Source organism: Heliangelus exortis, chromosome 3, assembly GCF_036169615.1.
Source record: "Heliangelus exortis chromosome 3, bHelExo1.hap1, whole genome shotgun sequence".
Taxonomy (NCBI): domain Eukaryota; kingdom Metazoa; phylum Chordata; class Aves; order Apodiformes; family Trochilidae; genus Heliangelus; species Heliangelus exortis.
In genome coordinates this window covers 70,168,167-70,186,183 of record NC_092424.1, presented here as the reverse complement: position 1 = coordinate 70,186,183, position 18,017 = coordinate 70,168,167, and the positions used below count along the sequence as shown (strand labels likewise).

General features: G+C 40.0%; 1 protein-coding gene across 3 annotated transcripts in view; it reads left to right on the top strand.

Moving 5' to 3' along the window:
• The window catches only part of AFG1L (AFG1 like ATPase), a 70,249-nt gene extending 55,044 nt beyond the window's left edge, over window positions 1-15,205 (top strand). For all 3 annotated transcript variants that reach the window (XM_071741215.1, XM_071741214.1, XM_071741213.1), the window contains 3 exons: window positions 8,764-8,904; window positions 10,690-10,803; window positions 11,526-15,205. In XM_071741215.1, the coding sequence (XP_071597316.1) occupies window positions 8,764-8,904; window positions 10,690-10,803; window positions 11,526-11,660 (390 nt within the window). In that variant the 3' untranslated portion in view covers window positions 11,661-15,205. The remainder of the gene's footprint in view (window positions 1-8,763; window positions 8,905-10,689; window positions 10,804-11,525) is intronic.
• Window positions 15,206-18,017: the final 2,812 nt, after the last annotated feature.

Below are 18,017 nucleotides of genomic sequence, written 5' to 3'. Positions count from 1 at the left end.
TCCTTCTTCCTTCTTCCTTCTTCCTTCTTCCTTCTTCCTTCTTCCTTCTTCCTTCCTCTTTCCTCTTTCCTCTTTCCTCTTTCCTCTTTCCTCTTTCCTCTTTCCTCTTTCCTCTTTCCTCTTTCCTCTTTCCTCTTTCCTCTTTCCTCTTTCCTCTTTCCTCTTTCCTCTTTCCTCTTTCCTCTTTCTTTTTTTTTCTTTTTTCTTTTTCCTTTTTCCTTTTTTCCCTTTTCCCTTTTCCCTTTTCCCTTTTCCCTTTTCCCTTTTCCCTTTTTCCCTTTTCCCCTTTTCCCCTTTTCCCCTTTTCCCCTTTTCCCCTTTTCCCCTTTTTCCCCTTTTCCCCTTTTCCCCTTTTCCCCTTTTCCCCTTTTCCCCTTTTCCCCTTTTCCCCTTTTCCCCTTTTCCCCTTTTCCCCTTTTCCCCTTTTCCCCTTTTCCCCTTTTCCCCCTTTTCCCCTTGTTCCCTTTTCCCTTTTTTTCCTTCCTTTTCTTTTTTCTTTTTTTTTCTTCTTTTTTTCTTTTTCTTTTCTTTTTTCTCTTTTTCTTTTTTCTTTTTTTTCTTCTTTTTTTCCTTTTTTCTTTTTTTCCTTTTCTCTTTTCTCTTTTCTCTTTTCTCTTTTTTCTTTTTTCTTTTTTTCTTTTTTCTTTTTTCTCTTTTTTCTTTTTTCTTTTTTCTTTTTTCTTTTTTCTTTTTTCTTTTTTCTTTTTTCTTTTTTCTTTTTTCTTTTTTCTTTTTTCTTTTTTCTTTTTTCTTTTTTCTTTTTTCTTTTTTCTTTTTTCTTTTTTCTTTTTTCTTTTTTTTTTTAAGACTGAACTATTTTTGGAGAACCTTTTGTTGACAAGTGCTGTACTTCAGAGCTGGAACTGGCAGTTGGGCAGTGAGTGCTTTGGGAGCAGATGCTTGCCTTGTGTTGTTCCTCCACTCTTAGGCAGCTTTGAAAGGCTGATAAGTCTTCGAGACATCTCACTTCTTGTAGTTTCAGAATGGATTTCTGCTGCTGTGTAGTAGACAAGCTCTTCTGAGGCAGGAGTGATTGTGCTGAATGATGAATAAACACAGGAGCATGCTGTAGTGAGACCAACATTTCATCTTGGGACAAAATGGGCAAATGGGCAAATGTCAGTGACTAAAGCAGTATTCGTCTGTGTGCAAGAAAATTAACTCAAGCAGGACAAGTGCAGAAAAGAGAGACTGGAGAAAGTTTGGGAGAGACTAGGCTAGAATGATAAGAGTGTTCTCCCCACATGAGAAAAACAAAATAAAAAAAGAGATGAACCTCATCTACGTCAGTCAGCCCAAATAAAGACCAAGAATGGATAAGCACTACTTTGATTTGTAGATAGCACTGTCGTACACAAATATAAAATTGTTTATGAGTAAAATAAAAAGCCCTGGAAGTTACAAACATCTTCTTAATCATTCTTTCCAAGATTCTTAGTTGAGGTAATCTGAGGTAGCACAGGGCTGTACTTGATCCAGAATATATCTTCTACCCCAGGGTTTATAGACCTCAGATCCTTGCTATACTGATCATTCACGTGGGTGTCAAAGCTGGAAAACAATTTACACAAAGGATGTGCAGTAGGTATAAGATAAGGTGCTATCAACACCAAAATGCAGTTAGGTAATTCCAGAATAACTGTTGCTTGTGTTATCTGAGATGGTTCCCCCCCCCCTTCCAGGTAGACACTACATTAATAACCATTGCCCTGTGATACTGTAATTACCTGATCCCCTACAGCTGAATGCTTCCCTGCATAATTGACTTCTGTCATGGTCTGCACCAGAGTTAATGTGTGACACTACTCTTGTTTAGAAAACAAAAAAAACCTAGAAAACCACCCACTAACAACAAAAAAGCCTGCCTTATCACTGGTGGCAACTGTAATCAACTTTGAGGTCCTTAACATGGCATCGAGCTCTCATATGCTTTTAACTTTAATTTCTCGCTCTTGCGTTTATAAAATGGAGAGTGCAATTTTCTTGTGTCACAGCTGTAGTTTTGGAGATAAATTCAATACTGCAGGTGAAATACCTAGCTGTTGTGGTAGCAGAAGTCAAAGAGGAAATGTTTAATTCTTCTTCCAAACAAGCATTTGAAAATCCATAAAAATGAGATCTTGTGACATACCAGAAGTGAGGACAAAACACTTATTGCTGAGTGTGCATTGTTTGGGAATCACTGTTCTGGGAAGTCAGGGGTCCTGGGAGACCCAGATGCATCAGTTACTGAAGTCAAGACTTTAGTGTTACATCCAAGACATGGGGGATGCCCAGACGACTGCTGTCTTAACTGTGTCTGACTTTTCAGCTTTCATAATTTTTTTGAAATGGAGCTTTCATTACTGTGATTACTGCAGGAAACATCCCTGGGCTGTTTATTTTTGGTGTCTTCCCTCTTAATAACTAAAAGAGAAAGACTATTTTAAAAGAAAGAATGATTAATTAGTGAATATTTTAACAAACAGGTTGTTCAAACAAGTTAAAATAATGATATTAAAGTTGCAGGCCAACTCATAGTACTTTAGTTAGGAAACTCTAAAACACAACTGCATGTTATTTTAATCTTTAATCAATATGCCCCCTGATGTGATCTTCAATTACACAATGACATGCCACTTTTTTTTTTTTTTTTTGTCACCAGAAACCTTCAGTAAAACTTGATAAGAAATTGCCTTCTTAAATAAATTCTCAGTTTAGAATGCTTCAAATGAACTAATTTTTGCCTGTAACTTAAAAAGCTTTCCAATAGATTTGCACTGCCCTCAGTGTCTTTAACTTTTTAAATCAAGTTAGCTGTGCCCTAAGTATCTTACGTTTTTATTTAAACTTCAGCGTGCAGCTGCATCACAGACCATGCCTTAGGTTTTTCTGTTCCTTTCTTGAATTATGATCTGGAAATATTACCTCGGTGCTCTCTTCTAGGTAGAGTGTGGCTCCTTTAGAAACAACAGAAAGAGCTTTATAAATTTCTGTTATTGCTTACTGTCTGAGCTGTAAATATTATCTACTCTTAAACTGTATTTTGATTTTAGGAAATTTTGGAGCGCTGTGTCTGCACTAAATTGTAGTTTTTGTGAATCACAGTTCTTAAGGATATTATTGGAACTGGCCCTGGAATATCATTCAGTATCAACAAAATATAAATGAAATGTCTTTTTCTAAGATATGTAAAGTGTTCTGTATTCTTCAGACAATCTCCAACAGATGAGCTACTTTGTCATTGATGAGTCAACAAAGAAGAAGGCTGCTTTATACTTTAATTAAATGGAATATATAATAGAAACAGGAGATGACTAAGTCTTGAAACAGTCCACAGAGCGCTCCAGATAATAAACACCCTACTTGAACTGAGATGATGATAGCTGAAAATGCATTAAGTAGACAGAGAAACAAAAACAAATGAAGGTGAGAACTCAGTCAAGCAGGCTAAAGTGGAGTAAACACTTTGTCAGTGGTGTAGCCCATGTCAGCGCTAATGCGTTTTGCATTAGGACGATGCCTATAAAATACTGACTCCTGGCATCAGAGTTAATGACAAAAACCTACAACAGTTTCATCTTGTATACCCACATGAGAGCAGTAATATTGGAAGAAAGATTCTGATCTGTTAATGCTTTTTTCTATATATACATACACACACACAGGTATATATTGCAGCATGTGAAAGAGCTGGTAACAAATGGTAAATGACAGTTGTTTCACAGGGGTGTTATTATGTGGAAGTTGAGTTTTGGTAATTGATGAGACAGAAAAAGATCAGAGAGTACCAGAAACAGACACTAAATCAAGTTGTTATTTTCAGAATAGTTGTTCAGAGTAGCAGATTAATCAGGCTAAACTTTTAATAAGAGGATTACATATATATGTGTCAATATTAGGAGGATTTGGAGCTTCATTAGCAACGGCAGAGGAAGTAATACCTTCATATGTGCTGCTGACCAAAACGAACACTTTCTGTGACTAGTTGAGGTTCCTAAAATGAATTTCAGCCCTGGAGGATTACATAGAGTACCATAGTGAGTATCTAAGATCATTTGCCACTAAACTTGTCATCTTGTCCCAAGCCTATATTGTTGGCAGGCAGGACTAAGCCAATACTTGCTGCAAGGTGAGAGAAAAGGGCTTGTAGGCATTACTACCAGGGGGAGGGAGGTGGTGGTGGCTCCTCAGTGGAGTTTCTGGATACAGACTGTGTAGACAGGATCTCTAGCAGTGGTGCAATCTGGGCTTGAGCCCATTTTCTCTTGCTTTCTTTTGTGTGTGGCACAGAGTTGGTGTGTGGGTGCTTGAGCCAGTCTCGTGCCAATTTTGCAAGGGCAACAGAGCAGTGCCAATGTGATGTGAGAAGCCAGGGTGCCCCTGCATCAGGCTCTCTGGCACTAGGAGCATTTTGAATGTAGCTGGGGTGTTGGAAAAGCTTTGAGACACTTGCAGGCAGCATGGAAATTGGGCCAGTACCAAAGGTAGAGGAATACAAACAGGGCTTTAAACTGTCTCCAGAGCATTTACAAATTTGCTGGTTGTTCGTTCTTTTTACAGTAAGTAGAGAAAGGCAGAAGAAAATTAAAGGAGTTGTCCAACATGAGAGTAAGTCATGTTGAGAACAAGGATTTTCATCTCCAGTGTTATATCTTTCTGAATTATAAAACAAGAGGACTTGAGAACTTTTCCATGTTAAAACCAGCTGATGCCAGCTGAGCCACATATAACAGCACACTGGCTCACTTGGAGTTTTAGTTGTGTTTCACCAGACTGGAGTCTTGGCAGGGAGGTACAAATTTACTCTATTAAAATATTGATTGCTGCTAGGCTCAGATCTTTCTGGTCATAAGATTTTGGTGTCTCCAAAGGCATGTTTCTGCCAGCATTTACAGAATATTATCACTTAGTGCTTAGAGAAAATTTTCAATCACCTGCTCTTTGCATTACTGAAGTAGTTTGAATTCTTGTTTGGCTGTGATGGAGACGCATATCGTAAACCTCTTTGAAGCGTGGTTTTATGTCTATATAAAAAAGCAGAAGAAGTATTTCATCATTAGCCTAATTTTTGTCCTCCCACTGGCTCCTTGGATTTTTCATTTTCATGTCTGGAAGTTCTGAGATGTATAGTTGAGCAGTTGCATGCTTCAATTGCAGATTTTGCAGAAGTTTGAATTCTTTATTTATTTACTTTAGGAACCAGCTTTTAGTATTTGACACTTCGTGTTAAAAATGTGCATATATATGGTTTGGATGAGAAAGTGTATCATATGGGGTCAAGACAGAGTATTTCCTTAGGGTTTGTGCTCTGGCAGAAGAGTGCTTGGGCTCTTTGTATGATAAAAGAATGAACCTGAACAGTAGTGATGTTTTTAATTTCTTGCCTAAAGAGACACATGATAAATCATTACCTTTCTCATGTGCAATGATATCACTGCTGTTGTCTCTTTCAGGTACTCAGCACAGAGGTGTACTTAATCTTCTCTGTACTTAACAGTATTTCAGTTCAAAGTATGGAATAAATATTAGAGTCTCAGAGTCATAGAATGGTTTGGATTGGAAGGGACCTTTAAGATCATCCAGTTCCAACCCTCCTGCCATGGGCAGTGACACTTCCCACTAGATCAGGTTGCTCAAAGCCCCATCCAGCCTGGCCTTGAACACTTCCAGGGAGGGGGCAGCCACAACATCTCTGGGCAACCTGTTCCAGTGTCTCTCCACCCTCACAGGAAGGAATTTTTTCCTAATGTCTAACCTAAATCTCTATAAGTTTTAAACAATTTCCCCTTGACCTCTCACTACACACCAGTGCAAAAAGCCCTACCCCAGCTTTCTTGTAGGCCCCTTCAGATATTAGAAGGTTGCTATAAAGTTACCTCAGAACCTCCTTTTCTCCAGGCTGAACAACCCCAACTTCTTTAATCTGGCTTCACAGGGGAGGTGCTCCAGCCCTCTGATCATTTTAGTGTCTCTCCTCTGGGCACGTTCCAGGAGCTCTATGTCCTTCTTATGTTGGGCATTCCAAAGCTGGACACAGTTCTCCAGGTGGGGTCTCACAAGAGCAGAGTAGAGGGATGAATCACCCCAGGACACAGTTGGCTTCCTGGGCTTCAGGTGCACATTGACAGTTCATGTTAAGCTTCTGGCCCACCATCACCTCCAAGTATTTCTCCTCAGGCCTGTCCTCAATCTGTTCTCCTCGCAGACTGTGTTTGTGCATGGGATTACCTCAACCTAAGTGCAGAACCTTGCCCTTGGCCTTACTGAACTTCATGGAATTTGCACAAGCCCACTCTCAAGCCTGTCAAGGTCCCTCTGGATGGGATCCCTTCCCTCCAGTGTGTTGACTTCCCCACACAGTTTGGTGTCATCAGCAAACTTGCTGAGCGTGCATTTGATTCCACTGTCTGTGTCACTGACAAGGATGTTAAACAGCACTGGTGTGAGTACTGACCCTCGAGGAACACCACTTGTTACACATCTCCATTTGGACACTGAGCCATTGATCACAACTCTTTGGGTGCAACCATCCAGCCAGTTCCTTTTCCAATGAGGGGTCCATCCCTCAGATCCATATCATTCCAGTTCAGAGCTCAGAATGTCACACAGGACAGTGTGGAATGCTGTGCACAGGTCCATGCAGATGGCATCTGTTGCTCTGCCTTTGTCCACTGAGGCATTACATGACCCCATCATAAAAGGCCACCAAATCAGCCAGGCAGGGCTTGCCCTTAGTGAAGCTGTGTTGGGTGTCACCAATCACCCCTTTGTTATCTGCTTGCCTTAGCAGAGCCTGCAGGAGGATCTGCTCCAGGATCTTGCCAGGCACAGAGGTGACACACACTGGCCTATGATTCTCTGGGTCTTCTTTTTTTTTCTTTTTTTAAACTGGGGGTTGTGTTTCCCCTTTTCCAGTCAGCAGGAACTTCACCAGACTGCCATGACTTTTCCAATGTGATGACCAGTGGCCATGGTAATTACCATTACCTAAAGCATTCTAAAGGGGTCTCCAGCAGCATCCTAGTATGTGTTGCCTTTAGTGCTTCCATTGTTCTCTTTTGCACTTGATAAGACTTGTCCAGCTGGCTGTTACTTGTGTCTGATGGTGAGGCATGCAGAGTTCCTTTCACTTTCTTTAATCTTTTCATCTTTTATTACATCAAAACATTTCAAGTTCAGCTACTCTTTGTCCAGATGAGATTGTTTTTCAGAGAGGATGCATAAAGCTGTTGCTGGTGGCCATCACGATGATTAGTTTCTGGGTTTCTGAAGTCTGTAATAGTGGCTGAGGAACTGAAAAGGAGGGAGAAAATAAACAATATACATGACTTCGAGGAGAGGATATACAGCTCTTAAACACTGCTAAAAACACTTGAAAGTTTTGTGTAGTAGTTCTTTTCCATAACTGCCACAGAGAAGTTGTGTGGTTGTGAAAGGGAAAGCAGGACGATTCATCAGACTGCAAATGGAGGAACTGGCTTAGAGTCAGAGACTTTAATACCTGCCTGGAGGTTTAGCTGGTAAGAAGCTCTAGCTTATTTCCATTAATTTTCAGAAGAGCTTTTGGAATACCATCAGGGCATATCATCTGTATTCTTGTATAGACTATTTCTATGGGTTTTTCAGTCTTGCATCTACATAAAACTGAAAGTCGTGGCCATGAAAAGCCATTAATAATTGCTCAAAACAATTTCTTGCAGAAGGGTTCTAGTTAAGCAGTTAGACTTAGCCTACAGCAAATTTGTCCAGCTATTTCAGTTAGAGAAATTTTTTTTTTTATTTCCTATTTTTAAGATCCTAGCAATATTGTAGTGCTTTATGACCATGTTATATTGTTGGTGCAGCACATTTCATTAGCTGGGAAGGGAGCTGTGACATTATGCAAAATGCTGCTGAACTTGCTCTGTGAAGTGCTTGCATCCAAGATGCTGAAGTACTCATATAAGTAGATCTAATGGGACAAGTTTCAGGGGTATGAAGTTTTTCTCCTAGATATGATGACTTAACAGCTCAAGATAAAGTACTGCCTATGGTACTGATAGTGTAGGTCTGCAGAAAAAATTACCTTCCGTATGATGAAAAAGTAATTTTAAATTACTGTATTTGAATGACTACTTGAACGAGCTACTACGATTTGTGCATATCTTCTATTGATGGTTTAGATAGACAAATAGCAACAAAAAGGTTCTTAATACAGATTTTTATTTCATCATTGCAGGTGAAACCATGAACAAAGGAAATGTTACAGAATTGTATTTTTGTCTGTTTCCCGTTGCTTTCAGTATTTAGAACATAAGATTTTTATTCAGATTTTTATTTGTTGGGTTAGTCCTGGGTGAATTAAATGCAGGTCTATTTATGATTTAGTAACTAACCTATGCATTTGCATTTGAATTTGCTGCTGGAAAGCATCCTGATAGCTCTTCAAATTATTTGTGCTCTATGTCGACTTCATAGCTGAACCATGTTTTTTCTTTTCTCCTACGGGTTCTGGTTTATAGTGACCATTTTGTTTGTGGTTTTCAGAGAGATCATAACATTGTCAGGATGCAGAAGAGCCACATTTTTAACTATTGAACACTGTTCAGGTAAAGCCAGCAGTGTGAATCAGCACCCATGTATATCTATGTCAGTAAGGGCAAAGTAGCATTCATGTAATAAGATACGAAGCAAGAAAAATAAGAATATGATCAGAACATCACTTCGGTAATTGTAGTATTTCAAGATACAATGTTTATTTATCATTCTATCATTTTTTTTAATTTAATTGTGTTGTTTCAGCCTCTTGGGGCCAGTGACTACTTGGAAGTATCAAAGCATTTTGATACAGTCTTTGTTCGTGACATACCACTTCTTACAATGGCAAAAAGGACACAAGCTCGTCGTTTCATTACTCTTATTGACACCTTTTATGAGCATAAGGTGAGAACCAAGCCTTTCCTTTATGTACAGGAATAATATTGGGAGCCCTAAAACCTGACTCTTACAATTGGTTTAAAGTAAAGCTTTCTGTATTAATAACTTGGAATAATAAGCAGAATGAACTAGCACTGCAAGGAAACAGCATTCAAACTTTGCAAAAAAGGCCCCATTGCACTAAAGGAAAATAAGCAGATATTTTTATTTTGTTTTTAATTTCTGAAACATAGCCATAAATCTAAGCCTGAGCTTATCTGGCTGTCTTGAATAGAGATATTACTCTATTCCTAACCAAGGAAAACCACAGAACCCATGCTGTCATTTTAATAATGAAAGATTGTGTTGCCAGCTGCGCTGGAGTAAATTGAAATTTTGTAAATTTTAAATCTGTATGGGCAGTCAGTTGGGAATTGGTGCATTCCTGAACAGAGTACTGAGAAGTTATAGTATAGTTACAGTATTAAGTTGAAAGGAAGTAGTCATTGTAGGCTTTGCATTAGGTTGCAGAATGGCTAATGGAATAGTAATGATAAATGCTGGATCCATGGAGGTTTCAATCATGGAAGCAAAATCAACACTGCTAAAACAAAAGTTCATGTTAAAGATTATTTTTAAAAAGTAGTACAAGATACAGACCCCTTTCCTATGTGTAATGATGTATGCATACACTTAGATAAAATTTATGCAATCAGGAAATATCGATTGAGGTTGTGTTTTTTTTAAAGAACGTCCTGGAAAGATATCAGAAAGGCCCTGATTCAGTAAGGTACTGAACTAAGCATATTTGTAGTCTTATATAAGTAAGACGTATTTTTGTGCTTTGGAAAGGGACAGTATAAGAGAATATGCTAATATTTATAAACTAATAACAGTGTGTTAGAAATAGGGGGTGGAAGTGACCTGCTCTATGTGCTGTCATTAAGAATTGCAAGCAAACAGCCACTTTCTATTACTTTTCCCATAGAGAAAACACAAGTGCTACACTCCCATGTAGCAACACAAGTAGCTGTTTGGAAAAACTACCTGAGAGAGCATATTGGTGGAGGCCTGCCCACAGTGGAAACATTTTGCTTGTGAGCTCTGAACAGGCATCTCCTCCTGTGATGATATTTCTGTCTTCATCACAGACCCCCAGAAATTCTGTATCTCATAGAATCATTAAGGTGGAAAAAAAACCCTCTAAGATCAAGTCCAACCATCAGCCAAACATCACCATACCAACTAAACCACGTCCTGAAGTCTCCCTGTACATTCTGTCTCCTTCCAGCAGACATGAAAACAGCATAATTACTGTTACTAGCAAATGATGTGCACTTGAGTAGCACAAGTGAAAGCAAGAATGCTCAACTCAGCCTTTTGGGAAATTTGGAATTTAAAGAGTCCTTAGGTGGAGATACGTGTGCAGTACACCTGCCTACTGAGAGGAATCTACCCATGGGAGGAAAGAAAGTGTTGCTAACTAATAATTTGTAGCTGTTCTTTTAGAAAGTAAACTTGTTTGTGACCTCATTGGCTGTAGAGCAGATATTCTGAGTATTTAACAGAACTGTTATGCTGTTCTCTGAGTAAAAGTTACAAGAGTTATTACTGAGAAAAAAATCCTGTAAGGCAATATTCCAAATGACTGTGTCAGGTAAATCTGTAACAGCAGTGCTAATAAGGGAAAGGGAAAATACCTGGAAGAAAAACAAAGTTGTAGTTTGAAGTTTGATTTTCATAAAACATGCATTTTATCCCTTTTCTGTAAAGCCCAAGTGCTGATACTGTTGGATGTTTTCCTTCTCCCAGGTGCGCATCATTTGTTCTGCAGCCAGTCCTCTCCAGAGCTTGTTCCTGGTGGAACATGACAGTGGTGAGCTACAGGACAACAGGGTGTTGATGGATGATCTGGACTTGAGCCAGGTACATGGTATTAACATCATCTCCCTTTTGTAACAGAATTTGTTTTAGTCTCATAATTACAGCAGCATTTTAAGAAGAGGAATCAAGTAAACATTTAACTAGTGTTTTGCTGCTTTTTCTGCAGTGTATCTGTCGCTGTTGTAATTGCATGTTATGCTGTTTATTTGTAGTCAAAGAAAATGTCAAAATATATTTTGGGTAAGCTCTAGGGTCATTTTGATTATTAATCATTATATCTGTTCAGTGAAATATAAAAATACTTATTTAAGCTCCTACCTTTAAAATACAGAAATAAAAGATGGTCTGCTCTATCTCTTTGTAGACTATACAGGGCTGTCCCACAAATCCTTACAGTCAGTATTATTTTGCATGTTGCTTATTCTGTTTTTCCTTTTCCCTCTGACTTAGCTATTGTTAATGAATTTTTAAATTATTTGTCTAAATCAGTATACACTAGTCAACAGAGAAGTGGAAGTAGGAATGTGTCACCATGTTGTTTTAAATCCAAATTATAACTTTGCTGTGTTCCTTCAGAGGATTACCTAGATGAAATAGGTGTTTTTCTTTCATTTCGGGAGGTTAATTCTATTTTTCCTTGCCATGCTGCTGTCTTGTATTGTCCAAGCCTGTCAAGCTTCCAGCCTTGGGTGTTAGATAGGATGTGCTTCAGTTCAGTTATGTCTCTCACACTTTTGTGGTGCTGTTTTTGTGTGTTAATGTAGGATTCTGCCAAAGGACTCTCCATGTTTACAGGAGAAGAGGAAGTCTTTGCCTTTCAGCGTACTGTCTCACGACTCACAGAAATGCAAACTGAACAGTACTGGCAAGATGGGGATAGAAGCAAAAAAACTGATTAACAGTAATTAAAAGTTGAATAAAATAACCAAGAAATAAAACAATGGAACTGGAAAGTTTTTAGCACAGCTGAAGTAATTGCACTTTATCAGATGGATATATGTTTTCTTTTTGTATGGTTTCTTTCATTGGTTGGTTTTTGTGCTTAAGACATGAGGACTCAGTTATTTTTCTGTATATTCTGTAAAGCCTAACTTTGATGCTAAGGAGGTTTAACAGGATTAGAACTTTTCTGGAGAATTGGTCTAGAGACAAAGTTAATGGCCCATGCAGGGTTCAGCAGCAGATTTATAATGTCACATGAGGAGGGCACTTTGTGGTTCATGCACTGCTTCCTTCACATATCAGGCAGTTTGCACAACAGAAAAATCAAAATGCTTGCTTTATGAAGCTCCTGATGTTGTATAGGTCCTTGCTAGAATCCTGAAACTCTTTTGTAGTGTACTCTGGCCTCTTTTTTTTTTCTTCTTTTTTCTTTTTTTTCCTGTGTGCAGCCATCTGCTGATTTCCAGGCTCTAAGATTTTATTGTACTCAGATTGTTGCTCAGTCTGGTTCACTGAAAACTTGTGGTTTGAACTGATAATCTTGAGGAGGAGCTTGAAGACACTTGAAACCGCAGAGGATTAAGATCTAAGTAACCATGGTTGGGAAAGAAACTATGATAAAACAGGGTACGCTGTAACATGTAAGTGCAAGTTAATACTCTTCATAAATTTGCTGCATATTTATGAAAAACCCGATCAGAATACATTGCTTACAGTTAAGAATATCCAAATAATTGATGTGTATTTTCAGAGATTTTTATAAAGTTTCTCAACAGGCAGACTATTGAGATTCATGCATGTGTATCTATATATACAGACACATATACTTAATTTATATGTGTATATAAATACAGATAAAACTAATATATATATAATTTAAGGGTGTGTGGTTCTGTATTTATGTGTGGCAGTCTGTACTCATCAGCCTGGGCCAGTGCTCATAACCGTCCTGGAGCTTCAGCCTTGACTGTTTTTCTGGTAGCATTCAGATGCCTCCTGCCTTGTCTTAACCAGAATGTATTATGGGGAAACAGGAGGTGCTGGTAGATATCCTGAAAGCATTTTGCATCTGGGTGTTTATTTGCATTATTTAAAAAAACCTGTTTATATATTTAGCCTGCATATCCTTTTTTCTCCATCATGTGGTGCAGGAGAAATACATAATCTTGCAGAACACAGGTGAGGTGCTTGGGATGTGTGAGAGAGGAGGTTCTGGGAGGTTCTGCATTCCCACAGAGACTGTCTCAGGCCATGGAAGGGGCTTGTTCTCCACAGCCCGAGTGGGTGTTGATGACCTCAGTTAACCAAAGGAGCCCTGGAGCCCCCTGGGCAGGTCTGTTCATGTCCAAACTGGTGCAGCTTTGCCCACTGGTATTTGAGGCTTTTCCACAATTACAGCACCCATCCCAAACTCAGGTTTCTGGAAGCTCCTAAATACAGCAGGAGTGAGGAATCCTGAGATGTTGGTGAGTTCTGTTAAACCAGAGGGAGTTTCCAGAAGCTTCCAGACCTAGTACTGCTTCCAGCTGTGTGTTGGGAATCATTGGAAGCACTGGCAGTAATCAAGGAGAAGACATGGGGAAAATTCCGGATAGGTTTGGGGGCTGAAAGAGGATCTAAGCAAGAAAAAGCTGCTTAAATCAGCATGCAGTGTTTGTGATTGCACTGCACACTGTGGACTGACACTTTTAGGTCAGGACCACAAGGAGAGTTTGGCCACTGTATCAGCCATCCCACAGTAATGACAGGAGAAGCATTTGTGTCCATCCTCTTCCTTGAAGAAAGTGAGGTCCTGGATACTTGTTTTAGAATGCTCCTAATCACACACCAAGTCTCTTTCCAATAGGGAATTTGGAGGGGCTTTTTCTGAGGCCAACTTTCAGGCAACTGGCACTGACCAGAATCTGTCACTGGGGCATGATGGACATGACTGGATGTCCTGTGATGGCCCTGGGTCTCCTATACTCCCATCAGTCCCATCCCCTGGTGCCTGCTCTGCTCCTCAATGACTTTTTATTCCTACTTTAAGATATTTTAGTGCCAAAATATAAGCAGTGAGAAGGCTGTGAATAAATTACGCACACTCCTTAATGGCCTTAAAATTGCTGGATTTATGCTGGATGTTTCTATCCCAAGTTCAAGTATTGTCTTTTTAGGTTTTTTTAATCTTGCAAACTCATCTCATCTCAGATCTGCAACAGATCAGATCTGGTTTGTTTCCCTTTTAGCCATTCAGAAAAAATTATTGCTGAGTTATTTTTAAAAGGCCTTTTAGGGTTACCCTATTGATGTGGTGTGATATTTTGGTGTTGCAAACTAAAATGAGTGCGATTATGGACCACCTGAAACATTTCATGTTGGCTTATAAAGGCCAAGACCTGGCTGAGAATCTCTCAGCTAACTTGTTTCAAGTACTTGCTTTGATGAAGGGGAATGTTCCCAATGCCCAGAAATTTAGATTACAACTTCTGTGCGCATAGGTATCTATCCATACAGACATTTTATCTTTAAATCTGTATTTTCATTTCACATTCTTGTGCGGTAGCTCTTATATTTTTTATAAATAATGCAGTCCTGTCTTTCAAAGCTGCTGGATTTCTGTATTTACCTTTGCACAAATCAAGGGAACAATTGCAGTATTTTGGATATAACAAGACAGGCTTCAAAGTATCTTCACAGGGACTGAAGATGTAGCTCTTGCTACAGAAAGAAAACTATTAATGTAATTTTTTCAGTCAAGGTGATTGTAGTGACACCATAGTTGGATAGATGTTGATGATTTTGCAGCAATTTAAACATGAAAAAAATTTACCAGGTTTCAAACAGTGCTCATCTCATTCACCAGCCATCTAACAAAGAGGAAGACAAGGTCTCTCCATCAGGACCTGTCTAAGAGGATCAAGAGCCAGGAATTTTCTTTCTGCAGCTACCTGAATCTGAATAATTCTGCTGCCTCAGTTTCCCTGGTGCTAAAATGGGAACGATGTTACTTACTTATTTGCTGCCAGGCTTCACTCATTAATATTCTAAGATGGTTGCTGAGGCTCTGGGATGAAGACACTTCAGTGAAGTATGTAAATAGTACAAAAAATAATTTAGCTACTCAAAGCGGATTTGTTTCCTTGTTTGGGTTGCAGAACTAATGCTGTCAACTAAACACCACGTGCCTCTTTCTAGTGACTTGTTTCTTTTTGTATAACGCATCTATTTGAAAGAAAGGAAAAAAAGGTTTGTTATTAAACTCTAACCAATTCATGCAGCTTTTCTTATACCTGTAATGACACATTTGCTGTATGATTCATTACAGCCTTAGCTCCTGTACTTGTAACCTACAGTGGCTTTGTAAATTCTGGTGGGATTTTCCTTGTACTGAGAATTTAAAAAAAAACAACAAACAACTTAATTTTGAGCCTAATATATAACAAAATTAATGTTAAATCTTTCTTATTTAAGAAGAATTAATGTTGTAATAAAGAAAAATTAATAAATCAGATTTCGTAAAGATTTTACTTGCTATCCATGCTAATTTTAGGTATGGTGTTCTGAATAGATAGGCCTGGTGTTAATTACTTCATGAGACAGTATTTTTTATCTCTCTCTTCAGGGGGCAGCCCTTGGATGAGCCGTACCATCAGTTTTGGTTGCCTGGATGAGCTGTAGCACCACAGATCATTGCCCTACACACGGTTCAGCTTTTGGTAGGTGTATCCAGGGCTTGTCAGAAACATCCTTCCACATCCAGAGGCAGATTAGGTTTGTCCTTCTTGGTCAATGCTGACAGTAGCCCCAATTTTGGGGTTTGGAATCTTTTTTCCACGTCTCTGACTCATGTATCCATCAACATGAGGGTGGAACTCTCCATCTGAGTGCAAACCCCAGTAAAGGGGTTTTTGGGTTTTTTTTTGGGTTTTTTTTTTTAGTTTAGGATTCTTACTGTTCAAAATCTGTTTTTGCTGTCAGCCCATCAGACCCCTGGGCTTAGAATTTGCTGCTGCTTTGCTCTGGGCCTGGAGAGCTCTGGGACATATGAAGTAGGGAGTGTGGGGTCTGGGGGTGCATCCATGTCCCCCCCACAGGGTGGAAAATGTTTCTGACCCATGGGCTGGAGAGCTGCCTGCCTTTGCCTTTCTGTCTGCTGAGAAGCAGGACTTGCAGTGGCAGTTCCTTGCACAAGAGTAGAGGGAGGATGGAGCAGATGGAGGGATGCAGGCCGCTTGCTCCCTCTCCAGCCTTCTGCATTCTCCACATATTTGTAAAACAACTTTTGTTTTAAATTCAATTGAATTCTAAGAGCACCATTAAAATACAGAAATGCTTCTCGCTGACCTATTACTCTGCATTCATGTTGGTGAAATTTTGGATGAGTTTCTATAGTCCCCCGCCAGTTCTTTGTCAGGGTGAAGGGTTTAGTTGGCTCTGTTAATCCACTCTCTAGCTGAAATTGTTCATTTAAATTGTTATAAAAATCCACTCTTTTCCAATGCGAATCCTATATTCCCAGATTCAAGTACTGCTGCCAGTGCAAAGACTTCAAATTCTTTTAGTGCAAGCACACTGTGTCAGTCCAAAGCCAAATTGCAAACACTTATCCACAGTTCCCCTTACTCAGCTTTAAGCTAATTTTTCCAGCAGGCAACAATGGCCATGAAAGTATAGGGAAAGATTATTAGAAGAGTTTGAGAAATAGTTGATCAGTTCTTACAAAAACTGGGGTTTGATGCTATCACATCCTCCTCTTGCAAGAAGCAAGACCTTTCGTTCTGTTACTCCATATATTTTTAGTGTGCTGCTCTTGAGTGTCACGGTAATTAAGAGTGATCACAGTGGCTGAAAGATGAAGCACAGAACAAAAGATCAAGTGATTGTTTAAGCTGAAGTTAACTGAACCAAGAAAAGTAAGCTCAATGACATGAGGTGAAAGCTTTCTTTGTATCCTCTGGTCTTTTACAATTAGAAAAGCCAAACACACTTGTGTAACTTTTTCTACCTACAATGATGGATAATGTTCAGGTCACAACATGATGTATTGGGTGAGGGGTTTTTTTTTCCTGCAGGCATGTTAAGAGCATCACTCCCATCAGGTCTTCCCTGTAGCTGAGGTACGATGTGCCCAACAACGCTTTCCTCTTAGTCGAGGTTCAAATAAACTGCAGACAGCTAACAAAGTTAGTTGGGGTGAGGGGGACAAAGTTTGTTGAAAACACAGGCAGAGGACCAGTCTCCTCCAGTTGTGGTTGATACCTCCCCAAAAGTACCATTTCAGAGGCCAATGGAGAGAGGAGCAATTACTGTCCAGCAAAATTACAATCTGAATGAGCTGCCATTTTCAGCTCTTTGCTAGGACAGCCGTGATTGCTATAGAAACTTCTGAGAGTGAGACAGCAAGGTTTTCCAGCACTGGAAATTGCGAATGGAGAAGGTTAGACTGGGTGCAAAGCCCATTCAGTCAGGCAGCTGCCAGTTGAGCCTCTTTGCCAAGTAGATTGTAGGAAATGCTGATTAAAACCTCCACTGAACACACCAGGCAAATTAAATTTCAGTCACAGCCGCCGGGACAGTTTCAGTGGGAAGATGGCTCCAGCACGGGGTGCACCTGGGCTTGCTCTCCTCTCAGAGCCTCTCCCTCTCTCCTCTCACCCCCTGCTCAGAGGTTCAGCAGTGATGCTGTTGCCCTGGCAGTCAAAGGACACAGTTGAGATGAGGGTTGTGGGGAAAGGTGATAGTCCTTGGCCTAATAAGTGACGTCTGTGGGGAACAACAAAAAATTCAGGTGTTGTTCCAGGTGGGGGAGGCAGTGTCCATCCCCACCCTGGCTTTGCTGGCTCTCCCAGGGCATGACCTGACAAGATGAGGGCTGCTGCCCTATTCACCTCCCTCTGACTGGGTGCGCTCACCCATGTTGTCTCCCCCAACCCTCTCCCTGTGTTGGTATCAACAGGACTACTCTCTCTGAATGCATTGCCTCGCCCTCCAAACAGCCTGTGATGGGGCAGATGAAACTGTCCCTTCCCTTTGGGGCAGGACAGACAGAGGTGCAGTTGAAAGCCCAGAGCTGTGGGATGTCTTGATGCTCAGGGCTTCACCCTCATCACCTCTCCAGCAGCTTGGACAAGCCCCTGAAATGCCACCCCCCCACCTCCATGGGGGACCTGCAGCTTTCAGTGATGGCTCTTGTGAAGAGGTTGCTCTTCCTTCCTTTCCACAACCCCCCTCCACAGTCCCTTCATCTAGGCTGGAGGAGGGTTTGATATCTTTTGTGTTCAAAAGGGGCTGTTTAGTCTGGAGAAGGCAGAGAGGGGAATCTTATTAATGTT